At 36.4% G+C, this 22,117-nt stretch overlaps 2 protein-coding genes across 5 annotated transcripts in view; one reads left to right on the top strand and one right to left on the bottom strand.

Annotated features, from left to right (window-relative positions):
• Nucleotides 1-59: 59 nt before the first annotated feature.
• Nucleotides 60-20,765, bottom strand: sgce (sarcoglycan, epsilon). 4 transcript variants are annotated; one of them, XM_067412198.1, is made up of 12 exons: nt 20,548-20,754; nt 20,086-20,172; nt 13,480-13,602; nt 13,019-13,176; nt 11,874-11,946; nt 10,300-10,498; nt 9,076-9,238; nt 5,800-6,014; nt 5,197-5,223; nt 4,043-4,231; nt 2,262-2,305; nt 60-1,056 (listed from the first exon to the last, which is right to left on the bottom strand). In XM_067412198.1, exons 1-12 carry the CDS (start codon nt 20,582-20,584, stop codon nt 1,040-1,042), a joined length of 1,332 nt encoding a protein of 443 aa, XP_067268299.1. In that variant the 5' UTR covers nt 20,585-20,754; the 3' UTR covers nt 60-1,039. The 4 variants fall into 4 exon arrangements, with proteins under 4 accessions (XP_067268299.1, XP_067268300.1, XP_067268298.1 ...); XM_067412199.1 differs by lacking the exon at nt 60-1,056 and having other exon boundaries at nt 1,064-2,305; nt 13,043-13,176; nt 20,548-20,765; XM_067412197.1 differs by lacking the exon at nt 60-1,056 and having other exon boundaries at nt 1,064-2,305; nt 20,548-20,758.
• Nucleotides 18,370-22,117, top strand: part of ppp1r9a (protein phosphatase 1, regulatory subunit 9A) — a 79,392-nt gene continuing 75,644 nt past the window's right edge. The window contains exon 1 of the mRNA XM_067412192.1: nt 18,370-19,292. The gene's annotated coding sequence lies outside the window, so the exon portion shown is untranslated. The remainder of the gene's footprint in view (nt 19,293-22,117) is intronic.

Here is a 22,117-nt window from a genome sequence, read left to right as displayed (position 1 = left end):
TTCATCTTCATTTCTGTTTAAATATCTATACTTGCATCCCCAGAGCAAACATGAGCCAATCTTGTTATTTAGTGACAAGTGTATTCATTTATTTATCAAAACATATTTACTCATATACTGTAAGAGAACAAAACGAACAATATCAACCTGTTCAGATCCCATGAAATGTGCCTTCATTAGTGGTAGACCAAAAACAACTGGTATTTGACCAAAATAAAGTGAGTTTGTTCACTCATATAACAAAATTAGAACATTTGACTCCAGTTCATATTTAAAGGTACACTGTAACTTTTGGCACTCTAGCGGTTAATAAAACTTGCGGAAGAACACTAGCCGGATCTACTTCTCTGTGTTTATAGCTGTGTCCCAAACAACGCACTATGCACTATGTACTCATCCATGTAGTGCATGAATTGTATAAGGTTATTTTGTCATTTAACAACGAAGTCTGATACCCTCTCCCACTCTGCTACATAATTAAAGCTGTGTCAGTTGAGTGCATGAAGTGTCCAACATTCCACACTTCGTTTTTTCAGTTAATTTAGTGCATCATCCGGGTATTTAAAGTGTACTTTTTCTTTTTGGAATTTTCAGTGTGAATGCACTACTTGCACTATTTATACTTAAAAACATCATAGAATAGTGCATAAGTACGCAAATTGGGACACACCGTCTATGACGAGTCACGCTGGTACTGGGCTACTCCGCAGCGGTTATCATTCCACTCGCCCTAAAATAGTCCAAATATAAACACTTACTATAAGCGCATCGTAATGATTCAGGATAAGACAAAAACACAATTTGGAAAACGACTCAAAATTACATAAGTGTACCTTTAATGTTGATATTCTTTTAGTGTGCCCATCTCAATATTAGTTCTGACACTGAATAACATTGTACTTTCAGATTATGTGCATGAGAACACAAAGGCATCGAGCTTGAAGCTACACCTACACATGCACATTTGGCAGGAATAAACAGGTACAAAAGTGAAGCCACATGAGATCACAGGTTTAGAGCTTCGGCCACTTTTCTCTCCTCAGGAATACCATTTACCTATAATGAGAGGAACATTTCAGAAACATGAAACCGTTTATCTGATTTTTTTTTTTTTTAAACACGTGATCACAGATGCAAAGAGTAATACTTGCCTCTAGCCTCCGAAAAGTCGACATACAATAATTATCTCCTTTGTTAGCATGAATGAATGAACAGTATGTTAGACAGGAAGAGATTTCACAAACGTCTGATGGCAGTTCATTATGTGGACACTGGGGGTCGCCAGAGTGCAATGGCATTAACAAGCTACTGTCAGGGTTTACTAAAGACGCAGAGAAAAATTAGCAATGAAAAGGCGTGGGCGCTTATTTTTGCGGCTGACCTTATTGCATATGCTTTTGTAGGAGTTTCCCTTTCCGACACAATATTTATGGGTGGTGATTTAAATGAACCATGCAACGTGATTTACTAAAATTAGCGTCATTTAACGCCCCAAAAAGCATGTCTTAAAAGGATAGTTCACCCAAAAATTTAAATTCTGTTATTAATTACTCACCCTCATGTTGTTCCACACTTTTGTTCATTTTCAGAACACAAATGAAGATCTTTTTGATGAAATCTGAGAGCTTTCTGTCCCTCCATAGACAGTTCCGCAACTGAAACTTCGCTTAAAAATATTCATAAAGAGAATGTAAAACTATTCCTCATTGAGCAGTTTAGTCCAAATTTTCTGTATTGAATTTGGCTTATGTTTATGTTCGCTGATCAATGTTTATATGTTAATAAAAGCCTAAATTCAATATATAAAGCAATCAAGTCTCTTCAGAATATCTGGACTAAACCGCTGCTTTATGAAGCATCAAAGTTTCAGTTGCGCAGTTGTCAAGGGAGGAACAGAACTCTCTCAGATTTCATCAAAAAGATCTTCATTTGTGTTCCTGAAGATGAACGAAAGTCTTATGGGTTTGGAACGACGTGAGGGTGAGTAATTAATGACAAAATTTTCATTTTTGGGTAATTGTCAGTAAATCACCCGCAGAACTTTGCACTCCCATCGCGGCTTAGTGGATTATAGTCTCACAGTAATTTGCCCTGTTTAGTAAATCTGGCCCTAAAACACCAAAACTGCAATTAACATGGCTTTCCGAAAGCAGAATGACATTTGTTTTTGTTTTGTTAAGAAAAGTTATAATCTGGTATCAGGTGCTGTTCGCATCAATGGGATGGAAAGCTTAGGCATCAGTATTGGATTCTGCACTTACCAGAGATCTGCTGCTGTGGTATTTGGATCTGATTTTGAAGATTTCTGTGAATAAACACAAAGCTTTGGTCAAGCTGGACATTACTAGCACTCTAGGATTCAGAACTGATTTCATTAATTAAAAATGCCAGAATGATGTTCAGTTAAGTTAACAATTTCTGCATGCATTAAAAGAAATCAAATTACTTGCACAAAAGAGACATTGCAATCAGTATCCGAATCACAAACTAATGGCTCCAACTTCTGAACAAATGACTCTAATGAGTCGGTTCTTTTTAAAGGGATAGTTCACCCAGAAATGAAAATTCTGTCATCATTTACTCACAATCAAGTTGTTCCAAACCTGTATAAATTTCTTTGTTCTGCTGAACACAAAGGAAGATATTTTGAAGAATGTTTGTAACCAAGCACATCTCACCCCCCATTCACTACCATAGTAGGAAAAAATATATAATGGTAGTCAATGGGAGGCGAGATCTGCTTGGTTACAAACATTCTCCCAAATATCTTCCTTCTTTCTTTGTTCTGCTGTACACATAGGAAGATATTTGGAAGAATGTTGGTCCCCAATGACTTCCATAGCATTTTTTTGATACTCTGGAAGTCAATGGGGTCCATCAACTGTTTGGTTACCATCATTCTTCAAAATATCTTCTTTTGTGTTCAGCAGAACAAAGAAATTTATACAGGTTTGGAACAACTTGAGGGTGAGTAAATGATGACAGAATTTTCATTTTTGGGTGAACTATCCCTTTATATCAGTGTAGTTACTGACATGTTCATATGACATCAGTTAAAGGTGCTACAGAGGATCTTTTCGTCGACTGAGAAACCAAAGACTGTTAGTGAGTTTTTGAAATGAGCGCATGTGTAAGAACAACCCCCCTCCTTCACAGCTCATTTCGAGGGAACGCCTCCCAAAACTTGTGCACAAGTATTGGATCACGAGTCTTTACCACCGGCATTATCTGTGTCGTGTTAGTGGATTCATTATGTCGGACTCACCGCAGGTAACTCATAATCTGCAGTTGTTACTCCTGTCTCCGGACAAAAACATTGCATGCGGTGCCTGTAGAGTGTGGAAAGTTACTGGAGCGCGCAGCCGCGCTCGTCTCTCACAAGGAACGTAATGGCATTGATTGACAAGCCAGAGGGCCAATCGGCTGATGTTTTTAAGGCCCTACCTCATGCACAGATGATGTATATTAATATTATTCCTTTCAGTGCACCTAATAAATAGTCTTTTATCAGTTAGTAAAGAAAGTTTCAAGTAATATTGCAAAAATGTATAAAACAAAACATCCTCTATAGCACCTTTAAAGATACACTTTAATGTGTTTTGTCAGTAGCATTTTATAAAAAGGTTTGAAATATGTTTTTTTTTTATTACATATATATATAAAGTTAAAACCAATAATTAGATTGCATTTATGATACTTTTAAAAAGTAAAAACATTTCTTAAAAGTAGAATCATTAATGCAACTGTTAAGAAACCGAAATTGTTAAATTCTTTACGATTCCCATCCCAACTTCTCTATCCTTTTCTGTATCATCTTAGCACATCATTTTAGGTCAATCTTGCTGATGATAATACACATGTTGTTTTGATCTGTTCTAAGCTCTCCAACTAATTCCAGAGTACTGAGTGATTCAAGCTTGTTTTTAAAGACATAAACATTGGATTACAGTAACCTACTTTCTCAACTCTTCTTCTTAAACCAGATCCGCCATTCCCAAACAGGAATTTCCACCCAGAATTAAAGTAAAATTAACAGACTCACGTCTGCGTCTGCATGAGCGGCATGCTGGTGGTCTCGTAGTTGTCGGGGTGGATGGGTGGCACCACCTCTCCGCTCACAGGGTGGAAGACCGGCAGTGTCGAGAGAGGCCATGATATCTCCCGGTTCTTAGACATGCTGCGAAGCTCCTTAGTAGACTTCTGAATGGAGCTGTGGTGAACCAGCTGAATACTGGGAATGGAAGGAACAAATAAATGACTATTTCAAGCAAATGCATGCACAAAAACTATAGAATATTTTACATTTCTATGCAACCGATTAATATTTATGTAAACAATGAAGTATTAAGCATAACGCTGGGGTCAGGGTTATTATCTAAAACTAAAACTATTAACATTTCTGGGCTGCGTCTCCCAAAAGCATCGTAAGCCTAAGTTGATTGTAGAAAAATTGCCAATAATGGTCTCTGCGATCAACTTAGGCTTACAATGCTTTCTGGAAACGTAGCCCTGTAAAGTAAAGTAAAGTAAAGTAAAGTAAAGTAAAGTAAAGTAAAGTAAAGTAAAGTAAAGTAAAGTAAAAGTAAAATAATGAAATAGCATAAAATATAAAATAACAAAAAGAAACTAAACAAAATAAAATAAAAATATTAGTTGAAAAACCTAAACTAAATGAAAATTAGAAATCTTGCCTTGGCAATTAACTGAAATAAGATTATTAACAGAACTAAAATTATTAACAGAAAATTAATAAAAACTAAAACTAAATAATATATATATAAAAAAAACAAACTAAAAATTAACATGAAAACTAAAAATACAAAAATAAAAGCTTATTCAAATTATTAATAAAACTATAATAAAACTAAAATAACACTGGTTGGGTTATTATTTATCTACTTCGCAAAGGGCTATTGATGAATATTTATGTCTTTTATCACACTACCTCATTCCACAGTATGAATTATTTACAATTATAATAAACTGGCATATATCTCTGTCACTGAAGCAGCTGCCCATTGATGACTCCATGGAGACACAGAGGCGAATGGATGAATGAGATGGAAATGAAAATGTCACCATGATGAAGGATTTGAGATAACAAAACATAGGAAAGGGGGACCTATCAGAAGAAAGGAAAAAAAGATCCAAAAAGGAGAAAGAAAATGCCAAGACCACAGGAGAGGGAACACTTACTCTGGTGTTTGCATGTTTCTTTTTTGCCTAGAAACAAAACAAAATGACTGAATTAAATTCTAATATTAATAGTTAAAGACAACCACACAAAAGCCAATGGAGAGTGAGTCAGGAGGGGAATGGAGGGGTGTGGATGGATCAACTGAAGTCTGATGATGATCTCCTTCAGGCTGAGCTTTAATGGTGGGTGACATCATCAGGAAACACACTGGGATTGGCTGATCATGTGGACGGAACATCTGTCGGAATGGCTCTAAATACAACAGATGGAACCTTTGGACTGAGTGTGCTTTGGTTAATGATTAAATGGTAAAAAAAACTGATGCTTAATGAGGATGGTAAGCTGCTTTTTGGCAGGGATGCAAACCCTGTCTTGCCTTTCGGTACACACATATTCTAAAAAAGCCCTTGTGATCTTGAATTGATTCAAAAGATGCCATAGTGGCACTTCATGGTTTATTATGATCAAAAAAGTATCAATCGTTTACATGTTGATCATTAAACAGTGGCCACTAAGTACAAGTATTAAGGATAAGAGCAGTTTTGTGCTTCTTTGTGTGAGAAAGTTTTATTTTCACCAAGAGGTTAGCACAGGGAACTTACACCCCTTCCCGTCGGCAGCACATGGAGTAGGCGAGGATGATGAAGAGGACCAGGGCGACAGCTGAGGGCACCGCCAGGGTGATCAGGAAGTCAGCAAAATAGTCTCTACTTTTCAGTGACTCAGAAGGAGGGTTGTACTCGCCGATGTCTGGCAGCACACCTATGCCCGGGTCTGGACGGTTACTGCGCACTGGAACAACCTTAGTGATGTCCACCTTCAAGAACAAAGACAAACTGGGCTCAGTATAAAAATACTTAACATTGTTACAGTATAAACATATTATGTGCAAATTCATGTACAAATGTTTCTCAAAAAAAAAAAAAAATCTACTGTTCAAGTTTGAGGTTGGTATGATTTTTATTTTTTTTTTCAAAGAAGTCTCTTGTGCTCACCAAGCCTGCATTTGTGATCCAAAATACAGTAGAAACTAAGGGTATCACGATTTCGAAATTTTAAATCGAAATCGACCGAAATTAAGTCACAATCTCAAACTTTGAATTAAAAAATGGAATCGTCGATGCTGCCACGCCCCCATGTCGCGTCTGGTTGCTTGCCAAGTGGAAAAAACAGTCCTCTAACATTCACTCAAAAGATAGCATGGCAACTGCAAATGCAGGAGACCCATCGACAAAACTCGAACCCCCTCCTCTTTCACTGAAGTCGCTGGTGTGGAAGTATTTTGGATTTCCAGTGAGTTATGTTGACAAAGTTTGCGTTGTCGACAAAAAAACAACAGTTTGCAAGCCATATTCTCTCACTGGCAGCCATATTCTCAGTACCATATGGTAAGTACCATATTCTCTCACTGGCAGCACGACTAACATGGCAGGGCATCTCCGCAGGCACCACAAAAACATAGATTTATCTGTTAAACCAACAACTAAACAAACTACTCTTCCGTCTTCATTTGGAATTAAACTTCCAAGCAATTCAACTCATGCAAATACAATTATGCGTGCGTTAGGAGTATTCATAGCCCTGGACATGCGACCTTATTCGTGCTAGAACCACGCTACGAAATCCAAAGTAGAATGCATCTGTTACATTATGTTGTTAATAAAAGTTTTAAATTTGACAATGTAGTGTGGTACATTGCGAACAAAGGTCAGATATTATATTGCATAAAAGTCTAGTCTGAAAAATGGCATAGCAACCTGTGCTTTAAAAAAAAATAAATGTAAAAATCGAGAATCGAATCGAACCGTGACCTTAGAATCGAAAATGTAATCGAATCGAGGATTTGGAGAATCGTGACAACCCTAGTAAAAACTGCAATATTTTGAAATATTATTACAATTTAAAACAACTGTTTTCTATTTTAATATATTTTTAAATTATTTAAATATTTTAAAGTCTTCAGTGTCACACAAACAAAACAAGTAGACTCAAGAAACATTTCTGGTTATTATCAATGTTTAAAACAGTTATGTTGCTTAATATTTTTGTGGAAACTGATATCTTTTTCAGGATTCTTTGATAAACAGAAAGTTGGAAATAGAAAGAAAAGCATTTATTTGAAATAGTGAAATCTTTAGTTTGAAATCTTTTGTAACATAATTGTCTTTACTGTCACTTTTGATCAATTTAATGCATCCTTGCCAAATAAAATATACATTTCTTTAAAAAAAACATTCTTATTGACCGCAAACTTTTGAACAGTAATGTATAAAAATTATGTTTTTGATGTCCAATATTTTTCTTTTTCTGTCTAACATTTGATGCCTCTGACATTAAGCTTATTTACTTTATCTCTAGGTTGTTGATTAAGAATGACCAAAATGTTATAAATAAAATCTGAAACAATTAACCTTTAATTTCATCAAACCTTTCATCAAAATAGCTAGTTTTAAATATATTTTATTTTAAATAATTTATAAACTCATTTGAAATAATTAGAATAGGATTTAGCTTTATAAAATATTATAAAAATATTATTCAATAAAGGTGGGGTTTATAACACTGAACTATTAAATGTTAAAGGTGATAGAGAGGATTTTTTCGTCGACTGAAAAACCAAAGACTGTTAGTGAGTTTTTGAAATGAGCCCATGCGTAAGAACAACCCCCCTCCTTCACAGCTCATTTCGAGGGAACGCCTCCCAAAACTTGTGCACGAGTATTGGAACACCAGCATTCGCTGTATCGTGTTAGTGGATTCATTATGTCGGACTCATAATCTGCAGTGTCCGCGTGTCTGCAGAGTGCGACGAAAGGCTGTACAGGAAAGTTTGTGCGGAAAACCCTTATATGGAGATGGTTCGGGCGTGTTTTATGCAAATGACTAACCTGCAATTGTTATTCCTGTCTCCTGATAAAAACATTGCATGCGGTGCCTGTAGAGTGTGGAAAGTTACTGGAGCGCGCAGCCGCGCTCGTCTCTCACAAGGAACGTAATGGCATTGATTGACAAGCCAGAGGGCCAATCGTTTACACGACTGGCTGATGTTTTTAAGGCCCTACCTCATGCACAGATGATGTATATTAATAGTATTCCTTTCAGTGCACCTAATAAATAGTCTTTTATCAGTTAGGAAAGACAGTTTCAAGTAATATTGCAAAAATTTATAAAACAAAACATAAAGGTAATGTATAAAACAAGGTAGAGATGCCATTCACACAGAATGTGTTTTTCTATTCAAATGTACTACTTTTCCATTATTTTTTTATGTAAACGTGCTAGACGGATGTGTATGACTGTTATGCTCGCATCTCGCTTCTTTTGTAGCGCCTCGCACATGAGCGCTGTGTTTTTAAGAAGCCGTGTCAGTTCCAAAACAGTGGACCAATCAGAAGAACTTGGAGGCGGGGCAAGCGCAGCAAACTTCTGTTTACAGTAGCAAGTTGGCACGGCAACTGTTTTATTTGATGGCAACATGGCGGAGGAGGCCATAGACGTTTTTTTCCATGTCAAAAATAGTAGGCCTATCTATCTATTCTGCTGTTTGCCTATTTCTATTATTTCCATTATTGTTGTTATTGCATCACGTCCCAAAGCGCATCTTGAGACCCTCACGTTCAGCGCAGCGCTTTTTAAAAAAAACATTCCTGAGCGCTGCATCTGCATTTTTAGACGCAAGCCCTTTAATTATAATAGTCTAATATGTCAATTAACATGATGGAAAAACATAAAATAATAATAAATAAATAAATAATTCAAACAATTTTCCCTGACTCCCTGGTCTTATTCCTATATATAAAAGTGCTCCAAAAATCAAATGCCATGTTTATTTGCACACAACAATGGATTCTATGATGGACTGGAGATCTGGCGCTCACCAGAGAGATCTTGCACCAGTCGATGTGGAACTGAGCTCTGAACTTCTTATCGCAGCTGATGACGGGCTCCATTTCCTGACTGCAGCGCAGCTGGTTCTGTGGGGTCTCCACCTCTCGAAGGCACGACGAAAACTGCACGTCTGCTCCCACCATCACATACACTCTGTAAACATCACAGAGGCTTAATGAAGAGCAAGGTTTTAAGCACAATGTTCAGAAATATTCATCAAGCTGATGTTGACAGTAAATTAACACTCAGCATAACCATGATGCACAGAAATAAAACATTAAGACAACAACAATAGGACTAGATGGATAATATACATATTCCATCTGCCAAGATGAAATGTGTTTTCTGCGCTGAGACCTTCTAAAATGCCTTCATCTGGAACATTTTATCTTCTGAAAGGGGGACATAAATATTTGATGAACAACTTATGCCAACGCATGAGGGAATTCCTCTAAAGAAATGTGAATCGAGACAGGCAGCCTCTATCCTTGGGTAAATTCACCACAGCCCCACACAGAGTGTTCTTCTGCCTTCTGGGACAGGATGTTCTGACTTTCATGAGTTTTTCTCAAGAACATTACATTTCATATTTGTTGATATATATCATAATATGCTCAAGTTCTGCACCAATAACCTAATTAAAGGGGACTTTAATTATGCTTTTTTACACTTTCTTCAGTGTGTAATGTTGCTGTTTGGGCATGAAAAAGGTCTGCAAAATGACTCCAAAGGATGTTATTCCCTATATCAGTTTCTGAACTCCCTGAAATGCCTGAATTGTAGTCTTGAGATTTCTTCTGTGAATGAACACATCACAATATTCCTCTATAATTTCTATAATTCCTGTCCAAGGCATAGGCAAAAATGGGGCGGGGCCTTGTTGAGTGAGTTAGTAGTGTGTTGAAACTCGCAGCTATGGTAAGGGGCGTGGCATTTCCCAAACACGCTCGAAGCGGTTGACCAATCACAACACACTGGTTCAGCCACCAATCAGAGCACACTGTTCTTTTCAGAAGGAGGGTCTTCATAGAGACAGGAACTAAACAGTGTGTTACTGACAGACTAGGAAGAGAGGTGCTGCAACAATGGAGAATATGTGAAAAATAAGGTGTTTTTGAACATTCAAGCATGAAAACTTTCTAGTAGACCCCAAAAACTTTGTAAAAAGTCATAATAGATCCCGTTTGATTATATTTAGTATATTTAAATCGTACCCTTCTTTCAGGTCATTGATGGGTAAAGGCACTCGTCCGCCCCGGTCCAACGCTGAAGTGATGTTGATGGCGTTGAGTCTCTCCGGCTGCCACACGTTCTTGACGGCACCGAGAAAATCTCCCAGCACCTCACTGGCCAACATCTCCTCAACGTTCATGTTCTTGATGAAGAACTCAGCCTGATAGGGCAAGGGAAATTCTGCCAGAGAGCAAGAGAGGAAAAATATGAGCATATCTTCCTGTATGCGATTACAAGTAACCCAAACTAGGTTACATAACAGTTGGATAATAAGTTGGCCATCATTTTGAAGTGTCTCTTTCTGGATGAGATGGCAGATGGTGGACTGCATCACAGTGAGGTCACATCTGTACTGAAACAGTTGTCAGCTTAAAGCTAAACGCAAATGATGAACTGGAATTTCAGAGCATTCAATGTAAATGTAAAGCAGATCTGCCTGTAAAAGAGACTTACTTTTTATTTATAAATAATTTTTCCGCATATAATGTGGTGAATATAAACCAGCTGCTAAAATATACATGATGCAAATTATGCTATTAACTGTAGCTCTGTCGCAATTATTGATTAATTGTCTGATCGTGGTTATTCGCTCTCTTCGCAATTATTCAACACAGACGCAATAATTACACAGTTTAATTTTCAATCACATTTTGCCTAAGAATATAAAAAAAAGACTGTTAGTACACAAAGATAGTCAAAGGTCTTCCTTGGTACGAAATGAAGGTTTGTGGGTTTAATCAGATTGCATTACAATGTATTATAATTAAATCAGCGTACGAACGTTTTCACGACCAAATGATGAATCACCAAAAACTTTTGTATCAAACTTTATTCTAAAATTATGAAAAATTATCATGTTCTTATATTTCATCTTAACATGACTATAATAATAGTTTTTTGTATATAAACTTCTATGATAAATAATACAATTTTATTTCATCTTCAATATATTTCATCACATACAGTGAAAGAGTAAGGTAAGCTGCGATATAGCTTTAGCTGCAAGGTTTCTCTGAATAAAGCAGCAGATATATGTGTATGTACAGCTGGCTAATCAGAGGTCTGTAATCTGGGTCTGTATAAATTTTTTTTAGAACTGGTTTTGAGAATGGCACACTTGGCATTGATTGAGGATCTGGCGAGAGCGTGTCTGCAGAGTGCGACGAAAGGCTGTACAGGAAAGTTTGTGCGGAAAACCCTTATATGGAGATGGTTCGGGCGTGTTTTATGCAAATGACTAACCTTGTGCACGCGGCCGCTCATTTAGAATTCTCCAAATTCACTAACATTAGAACAAGGTTAAGAACAAATTCATGTGCAAAACGCACGTGTTGTGAATTAGGCGAGATTTTTCATGAGAAGTTCTCCTGTGCAAAATAATCCACACAATTACTAGTGAATAAGACCCAATGTCTGGCTGGTTTATTCTTACACAAATACATGTTTTCCATACTTTAGGATTAAGGTTTTCAGTCAAACAATGGACTCTTTCTTTTAACATATGGCTGTACGTTATAATGAGATTTGCTAGATCAAAAAAGTTCTTGGCTCTCACCTTCTGTAGACATGATGTTTATGACCAAGTTGTGCCTGGCAGTTTCAAAAGTGCGTTTATTATACGCGGTAATCTGCAACACGCAAGAGGAAAAGTTTAAGCCCGGCTCAGGACAGCTTTACATTCATACCATGCAGAGGATGTCAGAACCAGATGCAAACACATACAGTTTCTCAAGGGTAAAGAAGAATAACAAAGCCAAATCCTTACATGAATCTAAAGCCTGAATAACACACAAAGAGGAGATAAGCATTCTTATGCATACACATTCAACTTTGCCCTGTTACTTTCTATTTTCATAGAAATTTATTTATTTACTATACACTTATTAACTACAATCCAGGGCCATAACCACCATAGACATTGAAGTCCCCCCAATATCTGATATTTTTGATGCTGCTCTGCTGTACTCCATTACGCACTTCTCTGTTTGTTGTGTTAGGATGAACAAAAAGTTTTAAAAGTTACATTTTTAGGCTGGTCTGCACTCGTCAGTGTCAAAATGATTGAGATGGCCAATCAAATCAAAAAAGGCGGGGCTTACTATTCACAGAAGATGAGTGTAAATTCCAACGCAATGCTTTAGTTTTAACAGTGAAAAAAAAGGTAAGATGTAAGTAGTTAAACATTTATTATTTGACAACTGTTTTATGATAGAAATGTTGACTGACAATAATATCAAGTGATGCAACCTACTAAATTTTTTTTTTTTATCAAATTTTGCCGTTTTAAATTGAAAACATGCATGATTTCAAGTGATGCAAAACTGAATGTGACGAGACAAGAAAGTTTTGCGTTTCTGACATATTAGACTTGGACATACAAATAAGTGTAAATGTGATTTGAAAAATTTGGTCCCTCCAATGTTCAAGACATGGTTACGGCCTTGCTACACACTATACACTACCGTTCAAAAGTTTAGGGTCAATTAAGTTTTTTTTTGTGTTTTTGAACAGCATTTATTAAAAAAAAAAAATTACATTGTAAATGTCTTTACTGTCACTTTTGATCGATTTAATGCATCCTTGCTGAATAAAAGTAATCATTTATTTTAAAGAAAAAACCTTACTGACCACAAACCTTTGAACAGCAGTGTATATGAGGTCAAATGTAATGGAAAACAAATTCTACACATGATAACACACTTCGATGATGGTCGGCTTGCCCACATGCTCAGCGGTCGGTGATCCATAGAGGACTCCATCACTATGAGGGGTTCTTTGAATGTACCGCAACCATCCAGGCCTGTCTGGATAGCCTTTAAGATTAGTGTTAAATGTGATGGGGTCGTTACTCGAATCACCTGAAATGAAAAAAATCATTTTCAGAAGACTTTACTTAAGCAATACGGTATGAAAGTTTGTGCTTTATTAGCAATTATGCCTTAACAAAAAGGTTGCTAAGAAACAAAAATATTATTGTGACTAATGTTCATTATATTTGTTGTGTGCCATGTTTCCTTAGAAGATATACAGTAGGCCGTCAAATCCTTTGATGTGCAGTGATATACAAAGTGCAAGGTGAACAAGTGTTTCATAAAAATTAATATAGTGAAACATTTATTCTATATAGACATATTATTGACTAAGTAGTGGAGTAAGTATACCTGCTTTTGGATATGGTGGGAACTCCCCTTTAAAGTATTCTCTCTCTAGCACATGAACGAAAAGCACTCCGGCAGAAGGATAAACGTTGCGGTCCGCGTGCGACTTAGAGAGGATGGTGACCACTGGTGCAGATAGAAATGACAAAAGAGTTATTAAGTGCAGTGCAACGTGGGAGAAAAAAATCCCTCACTGTGCACACTAAAGAATTTACACATACAGTAAAGAAATAGCTATTAAAAAGATTATATATACCGTTCAAATTTTGGAGAATTTTGGTTAACATTTTTCCTAATAATTTAATACTTTTATTTAGCAAGGACAAATTGAATTTATCAAAAATGTATAAAGTTACAAAATAATTCTATTTCAAATACTTTTATTTTGAACTTTCTATTCCTAGAAAAAATGTATCAAGGTATTAAGTATCACGAAAAATTTCACATTGATAATGATGAGAAATGTTTCTTGAGCAGCAAATCAGCATATTAGAATGATTTCTGAAGGATCATGTGACACTGAAGACATGAGTAATTCAGCTTAACATCACAGGAATATATTACTTTTTAAATATATATTCAAATAGAAAACAGTTATTTTAAATTGTAATGATATTTTACAATATTACTGTTTTTATCAAATAAATGCAGCCATGGTGAGCATAAGATACTTCAAACACAATAAAAATCTTATCGACTCCAAACTTTTGAATGGTAGTTTATATATTTATAAATATATAAACCTTAATTATGAACATAACTTTGTCGTATTAACTTACAACAAAATTAATTAAAAATATGATTTTGTTGTTTCATAATAAATTATTTGATGTTTGAGACAGACATAAATAATGTTACAATTTAGGCATATTATTTAGAGCTTAATAATGTAAACTATTTAAAATAAAAAAAAAATTTTGTGGAGTTTTTGCCTTTATTATGACAGGATAGTAAGTTGACAGGAAGCGAAGTTGGAGAAAGAGAGGGTGACGGGTTCGTGAAAGGTCCACGAGCAGGGACTCGAACTAGGGACGTCCATAGCACAACTGTGTTATATGTCGTTGCGCTGCCCACGAGGCTATTGTCACGACAAATGTAAACTCTTATTTTAACCTGTATTTATTTTTAATACATTTATGTAACAGGGGTGTTCCTTTCTTCTAAAAACGATGTGGGAGTGTGTGAGAATGTGTTATGTGAGCGAGTGGGTGAGTGTGTCTTGGGTATTAGAGTCTCACTGGCTGGTGGATAGCAGTACAGTGAATTACAATCTCTAAACACTCAAACACTCACACACCACCCCCTACCCCTCGCTTTCCACAACAAGCCCTTTTATTTCTGGCTCAGCACATACTTACACACACTATTATTTAAGAGGAAAGAGCTATTTTTTCCCCAGCAGTTTATAATAGATGCTGGAGAGATGACTGTCAGTGTGCTTTCTCAGTCTCTTTCTTTTCTCACTTTGAGTCAGTTGGGAGGAAGCTGGTTTTTGAATCTCCACAGGGGATGCACTACAGAATTCTTCACAGTTTTAGATACAAAACAGCTCCTAGTGCATCACTCAAGGCAAAGAGTGTGCTTACACGGAGGCAGCAACTCGCTCAAACACATTATAAGCTTATCAGAATAGCACAAACCAAGGGAGATCACAAGACATCTGGAAGTCCAGATTAAACACAGAAATGGATTACACAAAGGGAGTTGACATAAATATGAACACATAAAATGAAATAATCTTTTGATACATCAACAAACAAACTGCTGGTCCTGTGGATTAGAACTAGTCTACCTCATACACACCAACATAATGCCTATAAGAGTATATAATGTGTGCATCAACTATATTTAATATATATTACATAAATTAAATACATTTAATATATTTATATGAAAATGCATGTATTATTTACATTTGCATTTAAATTAATAAAATAAATGATTTTTTTTCTATGCAAATTATGCCCTACTTCCAAAAATAATCACACTTTGTTTAGCGCAATGTTACGCTATTACTGCTGCAAAAAGCAGGCAAACTGAGTGTTTTGTACATTTTCTATCAATTACTGATACAATGCAGACAATGACATTGCATACAAATAAACAAAACTATCAGCAAGCACAATTTATTTTTAGTGAATTCTGAAATTATGTCCATCTATAAAGGCCTGTTCACACCAAGACGAATATTTGGTGTAAAAAAAATTGTGTGATAAACACAATATGATTGAAGGCGTGTTAAAGGTGCTACAAAGGATCTTTTCGTCAACTGAGAAACCAAAGACTGTTAGTGAGTTTTTGAAATGAGCCCATGCGTAAGAACAACCCCCCTCCTTCACAGCTCATTTCGAGGGAACGCCTCCCAAAACTCGTGCACGAGTATTGGAACCACCGGCATTCGCTGTGTCGTGTTAGTGGATTCATTATGCCGGACTCACCGCAGGTAACTCATAATCTGCAGTTGTTACTAGGGCTGGACGATTATGGCCTAAAATCAAACCCTCGGTTAATTGAACATTTTACCTCGATTACTATTAATGAACGATTATTTTATTTTATTTTTTTATTTTTGCCCTCATAGTTCACTGACGAGGTTTGTACTGTAAATATGATTGACTATTAAAGGTGGGATATTTTTTCCTATTGAAAGAGTGATCTGACATCATAGCTCATTATCAACAGTTATTTTATCTATGGTTCATAACATTTCTTACAGATTTCTGCTCGTTGTAAATCAGATAAAGATAAATTAGTAATGAGAGTGATTGCGTGTGTGAATTAGTCATACCGTTTCTCTATTAATTGTGAAGCTGTGGGATGTAAATAGTTCCTTCAAAAGTAGAAATATATATGCTATAAGAAGTTTTGAGTTTCTAAGCTACTTTAGTGCAGTGGTGTAATGTAACGAAGTAATAATACTTCGTTACAGTACTTAAGTATTTTTTTAGGAGAATCTGTACTTTACTTGAGTTTTTATATTTCTGTCAACTTTTACTTTTACTCCACTACATTTCCTAAATAAATTATATACTTTTACTCCGATACATTTTCCCAAAGCATTTTCGTTACTTACTACAAAATAAAGTCGGAAGAACACAGACTGCAAGCAAGCATGTGCAAACAAGTGCTCGCACAACCGCGGTTGATTTAATTTTCCGCGTTGCGTCCATTGCTGGAGAAGAGTGCGCTGTCATTACGAGCATAGATTATGCGACATTACGAGAGCGGCCTCTAGAGGCGAAATAAAAACTATCACTGATGCCTCGTATGGTTTCTTTTGACACGTGATGTGAGGCATATAAGAGCGGATCACTTCAAACCGATTTAAAACGGACAACAAAATGGTATGTTATACAATGTACACTACAGTACATGTTTTCATATCACTATAAAGTAATTAGTTTGTTGACTAGATGCTGCATTAGTGGAGAACAGTATGTTTGTCGTCGCGGCTGAGACATTAGTAGTAACCTCAAGCGGTTAAAACAATGTGACAAAAAAAACAACAACTGTATGCCACGATTGTTACCATTCATTTGCATTAGTTTATAACTATTTGTTCGCTGTTATGCATTCATTATCCAGCGAAGTTGCATATTTAAACTGTATTCTCATACAAACTGTATGAGAAATTTAAACTGTATTCTCATTCGCTGTTATGCATTCATTATCCGGCGAAGTTGCATATTTAAACTGTATTCTCAACCTCCGTGTTTTGCTTTTACGCCACTGACTGGACGGGGCGGAGTCACGTGGCTACACAAGCGGTAGTATGTTTTTAAGGGGGAAGTATTAACAAGATTAAAAAAACGAAATAACCGAAATTACGTCGGTTAGAGGTTCGATTATTTTTCGATTAATCGTCCAGCCCTAGTTGTTACTCCTGTCTCCTTACAAAAACATTGCATGCGGCGCCTGTGGAGTGTGGAAAGTTACTGGAGCGCACAGCCGCGCTCGTCTCTCACAAGGAACGTCATGGCAGTGATTGACAAGCCAGAGGGCCGATCATCGCCACAGATGATGTATGTTAATATTATTCCTTTCAGTGCACCTAATAAATAGTCTTTTATCAGTTAGTAAAGACAGTTTCAAGTAATATTGCAAATGTATAAAACAAAACATCCTCTGTAGCACCTTTAAAGGAGACCTAATATACCCACTTTTCACAAGATGTAATAAAGTCTCTGGTGTACCCAGAATGTGTCTGTGAAGTTTCAGCTCAAAATACCCCACAGATCATTTATTTTCTCCTATTTGGGTGAGCAAAAACATGCCATTTTTGTGTGTTTTATCCTTTTAAATGAGCTGCTGCTCCCGGTCCCCTTTCCAGAAGAGGGCGGAGCTTTAACAGCTCGCACTTCGGTAGCTGAACAGCAACAAAGCTGGAGAATCTCACGCAGCCAAAATGAGGATTGTCAGTAACGCTGTTCAGCCTTACATTGTTCAAACTGGAGTCGACACTGATGGAGAGACTCAGGAAGAAGTTACAAGTTTTAGAATGAAACTGGACGTTTCTGAATGGTTCAAACTTCAAACATGTCAAAGTGTCAAACACATGTTTGAAGTCTTCAAACACATAGGCTTTGTCTGAAAACCTAGTGAGGTGCCCTACCTTGTCAGCATTTTGAACATCACAGGAACATGTACCATTTTGGCTGTCTGGCTAAGACATGTTCATGAACAAGTTCAATCGGTGAAAACAAGCACCAACCAATGCCAACAGACACAGACAGACACACTGATCTGACAAAACCGAACAAAGTGTCTGTTGCGGTGTGAACTGACCTTTTGACTTCCTTTCTTCTCCATGAGAAGTGGGTGTCCGAAACAGAAAGTTTTCATCACTTTGTGTCTCAGCATAACTGGGTATTTCTGCTTTTCTAGGCTGTAAGCTCAGCTTTTAAGCATGTGATAACATGCACAAATTGAACCGATTTTTTGCTCCGAACATTCGTTTTGGTGTGAACAAGCCTTGAGACTACACAACAATCTGCATTAATGTGCAGATATCACAGAAATCCACACTAAAGGCACACATTCATGCACTGTTATGGGCCTACTGAACAGCTGTGTCTTTTCTAATGCTTTTATCCATGGTGGGGGTATTGATCTGTTTCTGTACTGTTGATGGCTGTGGTTTTGTACGTATGCACAGATGCATGCTTTGAATAATTGGAGTGCCAGATGGTTTATTCTGTCACCCTGTGGGCGACTTTAGCCCAGAGCCTGATATAGCGCCAAACCACATCAAAAACCCTCTATAATGATTCTAATACTATGTGAACTCAAGGAAAACTGAAGGTGATGCACAACATTATATCCTAATAGATCAACCATTAATAGTTAATGCCAAACTTTGCGACACTAAGTGTTGGCAGAGCGCACACGCACATGCGCAAACACACACAAGCTACTGACGGGCCCTTCAGTAGAAATGGCTAATCCTGGTTTATGATTTTATGGGCTGACCTTGGTTGAGCCAAATGAAGATATTCATCATGTGCTAACTGAGAAAAGTTTCATTTTCGCTCCCTCCCTTTCCGTGACACAGACAGGGATGTCCTACTGAACTGTCGAATCAGCTCTGTGCTGACTTCTCTTTTCCGGTCAAGGGGAATTCATGCACTTTACGATTCATTGGGAAGAAAAAAAACAGTGCAGACTAATTGCATGATAGTGAAGACATCAAACTGTTCAAAGTACTGCGCCTGGAAGTCAATGTTGTGCACAAAACTGGGTCAGCCTGTCATGACTAAGCTGTAGCCGGGAACACACTCAAGGTGAAGAATGCTTTTCTCAAGGCGTCCATTTATCAGGTAATGCTGATTTTCCTTTTGATACATTTGTGTACACATTAATATAATGCTAAATGCATTATACAGATCAAACATTTTATGTCAAACTGTAAAGCATTTAAAAAACAAAAAACATGTTATGTATTAGAGGCTGCATCACTAGGCTACTACATGTTATAGCCTAATATACAAGTAGTTTTGTTAAAGGAGTAGTTCTTCCACTTCTATTTCAAAAGAGTCAAGAGGAAGATGAATTATACAGGTTGGTGATTCAGCAGGTTGGCAGGTGTTAAGCCCAAAAAGCTTTGCACAGGAGAGTGCTTTGCATGTGTTACAATCACTTCAAACATATCGGCTTTGTCTCAAAACCTAGTGAGGTGCCTATCTAGTCAGCATTTTGAACATCACAGGAACAGCTGTCTGGTTAAGCGTTCCTGTAATGCCCAAAGCTTCTGTATAGGTATTAATTGAACAAATCAGTGTTTTAAATGTTAACAAATCTTTCTTAGTTCTCTTAACTCATGTTTTTTTATTCACCTACCTCCTTTTTAAAATAGATGTCTGCCTTAGGTGATTACTGTTGTTATTTTTCTAGATAGCCTAAAAGTAGGTGACAAAATGAAAACGATGATAGATCTGCTTTGTTATTTTCTAGTGTCTCCTACTAGATTTGTTCTTGTAAAGAACAGATAAAAACCTTAATCATGTAGAATAACCTGCAGAGAAGACCACTGAATTAAATCACAATCGCCACAACTACTAGACAGGCAGCATACTAGTTTTTGAGACACATCCAGCCTTTCCAATCACTCACCGCCAGTCTGAATCACAGATCTCTGTTTGGAGGAGATTAAAGCCAGGGTTTGGCCGTCTATGCCACTGACAGAACGAACAATTGTGGCTTTTACAACGAACAAAGAGGAAAACATGTCATAAAACAATTTACTAAGAAAAACGGCGTCGTAATCTTACAAGAAATTCCTGTTAAGGCAAAAGAACTAAGTGTATATTATGTATGTTGCTTACAATTAGCTACAGTATAAAACCAATACGGAATGTATAAAATAATATATTACTTGTGGTATTCGCTATCTTAACGTCAATAACACGTAATAATGCTGATATGCCGTCTTTGAATTAACGATTAGCTGCCAGTCGTTGTATCCAATGATGTAATGAGCAACAGAGCTATTCCGTTAGCCAGCAAGCTAGCTATCATCCAACGGAAAAGAGCGAGTATTTCTCCCAGTGTCGTCGTCTCAAGCTGTATACGTACCCACTACGAACCCCACGAAAATGCCAATCGAGGCCATCGTTCACTTGCCGCAGTGGCTCTTAACATCACACATTTGAAGTATCGCTGGTGGTCCTCGGGATGTGACAGTGACAGCCATAAGCATCATCCTCCGCTGCTCGGATTCCTCCCACTCACTGAAGCTGATGGGCGCTGGTTGGCTGAAAACATCTGGCGCAGATGCTGGAAAAAAAATCACAAGCTATATTTACAGGGAGACCCTGTTAGGACAGAATGGAAAACATATGTAAATGCAAACTGAATTGCGTAAAGCATTTTTTTTTTATTTTTTTTTTTTTTTTTTTTTTTTGTGTAGCTATAATGTATTAGATCTTTATATAATTTAGCCTAAACAGACTAAAAATCCCAGGCTGGTTTTAGAGGGGTTTTGGTTAGCTAGGAGACCAGCTAAAACCAGCTACTTCCAGCTTAAACCAGCTAAAACCAGCCAACCATCTTAGGCTGGTTTTAGCTGGATTTTTCAGCTTTACTATACTATTCTGTAAAATTGACTATGAAACTTTGCTTCAATTATTGTCAGTTCAATCAAATACATTTGCTTTGGGAGAATTTAAGTTGTTATCAATCTCATTTTATAATATTATTTAACCTATTGTTAATCTCTTTGTTTTGCATTGATTTTTTTTTTCATTCACAATAATACATTTTATAATAAATCTTTACTAAGATTTGAAGTCTTTCTTGCTGAGATTTTCCTTACTGTAAAATCTTTAAAACTTATTAATAATACACTTTAAAAAATGCTAGGTTAAAAACAACCCAAGTTGGGTTGAAAATGGACAAACCCAGCGACTGGGTTGGGTTAAATTTATTTAACTCAACTATTGGTTAAAAATGACTATATGGATGGCTTAAAATGAACCCAAAATCAGACACATAATTGCTAGAGGCAACAATAATAATCAAAAGGTAATAAGCAATTTAATAAATGCTTATTGTTAAATTCCTATATTTAATATTAATAAATGTTAATTTCCAACATATTATGGGTTCATTTTAAGCAAGCAATACAGCAATTTTTACATGATAAAACTACCCAGCAGGTTGGTCAAACATTTAACCCAACCGCTGGGTTAAGACAACCCAGTTGCTGGGTTTGTCCATTTTCAACCCAACATTGTTTTTAACCCAGCATTTTTTAGTGTAACTTAATTTGTAACAAATTAAGTACTATGATCTTATTTTTCTACTGTTTGTATTTCCCCTTTTTCTTTCATTTTATTTTTTCATTTTTTTTACTTAAAAAATAATAATAAAATAAAAACAATAATACTTTATTATATATTATATTATACAATTTTAAATTGGCTGAAAAACTGCAATAAGCAGATTGTGACAGATTTTGGTAACACTTTATTTTACAGTGCAGTAGTTACACTTAACTACATGAACTTACTATAAACATAACAGTAAATTATGCATAATTACAAGTAACTAACCCTAAACCAAACCCTAACCCTAACTGTAACTCTAAGTAGCCTACATATAGTTAATTAATAATTCTCAGTACTTATTTGAGTAACTACAATGT

Source organism: Chanodichthys erythropterus, chromosome 15, assembly GCF_024489055.1.
Source record: "Chanodichthys erythropterus isolate Z2021 chromosome 15, ASM2448905v1, whole genome shotgun sequence".
Classification (NCBI taxonomy): Eukaryota; Metazoa; Chordata; class Actinopteri; order Cypriniformes; family Xenocyprididae; genus Chanodichthys; species Chanodichthys erythropterus.
The sequence above is the reverse complement of the archived record's forward strand: the minus strand, read 5'-3'. Positions and strand labels throughout refer to the sequence as shown.

Coding starts and splice junctions, on each gene's coding strand:
- sgce (XM_067412197.1), bottom strand. CDS start 20,584: ATGGCCTCGATTGGCATTTTCGTGGGGTTCGTAGTGG. Junction 5,224..5,799: donor TGCTGCCGACGGGAAGGGGT/GTAAGTTCCCTG, acceptor TTTTGTTTCTAG/GCAAAAAAGAAACATGCAAA. Junction 2,306..4,042: donor CCGCTCATGCAGACGCAGAC/GTGAGTCTGTTA, acceptor GTTTATTCACAG/AAATCTTCAAAATCAGATCC.